Below are 4,161 nucleotides of genomic sequence, written 5' to 3'. Positions count from 1 at the left end.
CTCCCCCTGTATAATCTTCAACTTCTTTCCTTCCTTTTCTTCTGGCCCTATATAATTGCTTAGGATGGACTTCATCTCCAAACTTGGTAATCAATTCATTAGACATGAGTTCATAGCTCATATTTGGATCAGCATTTAAAGATTGTTTTAACTTTTTTGCTATCCATGTAGAATTAGCATTTCTCTTCTCAGATTTTCTAATACAAGTATGCCTTGGCTCATAACTCTTGATCATAAAAGCAATACCATCTGGAGGAGGAGAAGCATGAATCCTCCAAAGACAACCTTCAGAAGCACAAATGGCAGTCACTCTTGTTTTCTCATTTTTCACTCTTATTATATCAAAATTCTCTTGAATTATGTAATCTCTTAATACACTCCTGAACTCATGTACGTCAACAAATATCATAAACTTTTCTAGACTAATTTTTTCATTATCTTCAACATCAAATCTTTTCATTATCTCACCTTCATTCTCTATGTTAACTTCTACTTCACTTTCTTCCTCTGAAGTGTAGTCATCCTCATTCCACTCCTCATCATCCAAATAACTCTCTACGCATTGATCCTTATTAACATCATATTCTTCATCACTATCGGTAAATAATTGTTCAATAGGGGTTCAGTTCCATCGTACTCATTAACACTAGATATAGCTTCAATATTGGTAGACATTTTCCTAATATGAAAAAAATATTGGCGTAATTAATAATGAATAACTATAACAGAAACGACGAAGAAAAGGATTTAGGGATAGCAAAAATGAAGGGTTTAGGGATATATCCAAAATTGCCAATGATATGAATTTTTTTTGTAAATTAATTGAGTTTGAGAAAAGGATGTCAAACCTTATTACTTGAATTGATAATAACGGCGATGATTACACAAAGTTATGCAGCAATGGCAGCACCTAGGTAGCGATGGCAGAGACAACCAAAGGAAATTGAAGAGATTGAAAGAGAAATAGCGCTGGAACGCGACTGTGAGGGAATTGAAATCCTAACTCAGAAATTGAGTTTAATTAGTAAATAAATATAAAGGGATAGTATGGTAAATTAGAATATTAATTTTATTGAATAAAATATTTAATTTTTTTAAATGAAATATTCTGTTAACAATTTTAACTATATAGATTAAACTGTACATTTTACAAATAGAGGGGAGGGGAGTGTCATTTTAGTATTTCTCAGGAGAGGGGAGTATCATTTTCCTTTTTTTTAATGGTGAGAGACAAACTTATTTAACAAAAAATCACAAATGAATTTGTCATTTATAAATTTTAAAAGACTACTTCATCTCACCATTTATAAAGATTGATAAAACACAAAATTGTCATTGTCAAACAAAATTTTGAGGCTTTTTAGTGAATTTAATTTTTTTTTGAAATTTATTCATTTATTGTTATAATGATCTTTTATCTTTTTGATGGATAGAAATAAAAATCTATTATATATATATATATATATATATATATATATATATATACTTATAATTTTTCTACATCTAAAGAATGACATCTCAATTATAGTATTCTATTACTATATATTGTTTTAAAATTAATTATAAAATCAAAATGTTTTTTACTATTATTTATTTGTCTAAAAAAATTATACAATTATAATATTAATTTTTGTTTTTCACGTATTGTGTAGGTCTTAATTTAGTAGGTGGAACCTCAAATGAAAATATCACATGATATATTATATTTTAATTGATTTTACATTTTTCACATTGAGAAGACGATTTTGGTAATGGGTCGGGGCTAGAAAGCCCAAAATGAAGTCTACGGGATGGGCCTAAAGGAAGAACAGTCCAATGCTTTAAGAAGAGAAGTGCAACGACGTCGTTTAGATGTTTAGGTTAACCCCTCCTTAGAAAACCCTAGGGTTTCACATTCACTTTCACTTTCGTCTGCTGCTGCCACTTGACTTGAACAGACCACAACTTCCGCCACTGCACCCAAACTCCTTTCTCCTTCCTCTCTCGCAATCCATTCCATGGTGCCAATTTCTCTTCCTGCATGTTCTAAATTTGATTTCTTTTTCGATTCACTCTACATCATTCTAAGTGGTTCCGTTGGGTTGTTGATTGCAGGCTCCAAAGAAGGATAAGGCTCCTCCACCATCTTCTAAACCCGCCAAATCTGGTGGTGGCAAGCAGAAGAAGAAGGTCCCCTTTTATTCTTTTGAGTATTTAAAATAAATGTACTTTTTTTTTGGGCTCTAAATGAATTATTGGTTGACCTGTTGGGTAATTTTGGGGATTTTAAAGTTTGGATTTTTTTGTTATTGTGAATGTGAATAACAGAAGTGGAGCAAGGGAAAGCAAAAGGAGAAGGTGAACAACCAGGTGTTGTTTGATCAGGGTACTTATGACAAGCTCCTCTCTGAAGCTCCCAAATTCAAGCTCATCACTCCTTCCATTCTCTCTGATCGTTTGAGGGTACCCCTCTCTCTCTTACTCTCCCAAGCATTGGTGTTCTTTCTTGATGTGTGTTTATAGTAGGATCTGAGATTTAGGTTGTGATTAGGATTGGAGTCACTGCTTTTTGAAGTGTCTTTGAGTTTGTTTTTAATTCTATTGACATTCTAAGTTTGTAAGGTTAGGATAAATTCAACTCTTTATCCTGTTTGCATATATGTTCCTGCAGTCCTGCTCTGTTGCTGCATTATTTGGGGGCTAATTCTAAAAGGCTTTGTGTGCACTCTTTTGTGTTTATATTTTTTTGCACATATTTTTTTCTGTTATATTGTTTTTGTGGCTTATGTTACTTGTTATGCTCTTGCTTGCATTTTATATCTTATCCATTATCTACACTGTTGATTTTGTCTTCTATTTATGGTTGTCAATACTCCACTCTTTGTCTCTAACATCAGCCTTCATTTGTGGATTTTACAACTATTTTCTTCTCCGTTGATTGTTAATAAAGTTATCCCGTCATGTAGATATGATTTGCCAAACCACTAGTTTGTAAAGGTGATGAGGCCTCAGCATTTATTTGTTTTAGAAAAACCATATTGGTTTCTGGTTACATATCCCTCACCTCTAAGCTTAAAGATCGCAATATGTGTACGATTGAAGGCCCGTCTTTCTTGATGATCTCTTTCTGACAGTTACGATCATGATTTCATTATCCTTTTCTATCCGAGGCGTTCTAAGTGTAGCTTTTGCAGCACACTTCCTGCTTGCACTTAGCACAATAAGATATATGATTCTCATGAATCACTCTATGAGTAATGTTTTATTCTTCCCAAACATTATTTTCCTTTCATTGTTACAGATTAATGGATCGCTTGCAAGGAGGGCTATAAGAGAGTTGATGGCTAGAGGGTCAATTAGACTGGTCTCCGCGCACGCAAGTCAGCAGATTTACACAAGAGCAACAAACACCTAGATATAGTTTTTGCAAGATTAATGAAATGTTTTTTTTCCCAGTTTTTGATGTACTTCTGGCTAGATTGTTTCAGTACTAGACTATTGCTGAATCCTTGTGCTGAGATTATTTTGTGTAATTTATAATGTATTTGACTTCTATGTTTCATCATTTTTGGTATTTTGATGATCTTATTATGACTCTTTTAATTTTTTTAGTTGTATTTCTAATGTGTTGACTATATATTTAAGCTGAATCCTAATTTGCAATCAACTTCTATTGGTTCAGCCCTGCTGAGTTCTCGGTCTTTTTGTAAATTAATTATGCAACAAGTACTCTAAAAATCAGATATCAAATTAGCTACTCATATATGACACATTGAAATACAAAATATATATTGATATTATGTTAAAAAAGCACATGTATTTATATATAAATGTATATGGTTAATTGTGTATACGTAGTATTTTTTTTTAATCATATTTTGGCCATGATGACAATGACTTCTATGCTACACAAATTTAGACATTTAAATATGGGTTCTGCTCCCTATATTATTTTATGGAAAAAAATGCTTCATTTTATTTTTTAAAAAATTAAATTTTTAAGACAATTTTGATTATATCAATGTCGTTACCAATTGTTTTCATGGCATTTTGTTACTAAATCTTTTAGCCAGTGATTGCTCTAAATATATTTCCTGTGAGCTGAAATAGAAGTTGTGTGCTATAAACCTTGTGTCATGTAAGTCTGAAGATTGAATAATAATAATTCTAGGGGACACCTAC

General features: G+C 32.1%; 1 protein-coding gene across 1 annotated transcript; it reads left to right on the top strand.

Moving 5' to 3' along the window:
• Positions 1–1,859: 1,859 nt before the first annotated feature.
• On the top strand, positions 1,860–3,585 carry LOC130967787 (40S ribosomal protein S25-2). Its single transcript, XM_057892799.1, has 4 exons — positions 1,860–2,000; positions 2,095–2,169; positions 2,308–2,442; positions 3,281–3,585. The coding sequence occupies exons 1-4, from the start codon at positions 1,998–2,000 to the stop codon at positions 3,392–3,394; spliced, it is 327 nt and encodes a 108-aa protein (XP_057748782.1). The 5' UTR covers positions 1,860–1,997; the 3' UTR covers positions 3,395–3,585.
• Positions 3,586–4,161: the final 576 nt, after the last annotated feature.

The sequence above is a fragment of the Arachis stenosperma genome, chromosome 3 (assembly GCF_014773155.1).
Source record: "Arachis stenosperma cultivar V10309 chromosome 3, arast.V10309.gnm1.PFL2, whole genome shotgun sequence".
In the NCBI taxonomy this organism is placed as follows: domain Eukaryota; kingdom Viridiplantae; phylum Streptophyta; class Magnoliopsida; order Fabales; family Fabaceae; genus Arachis; species Arachis stenosperma.
The sequence above is the reverse complement of the archived record's forward strand: the minus strand, read 5'-3'. Positions and strand labels throughout refer to the sequence as shown.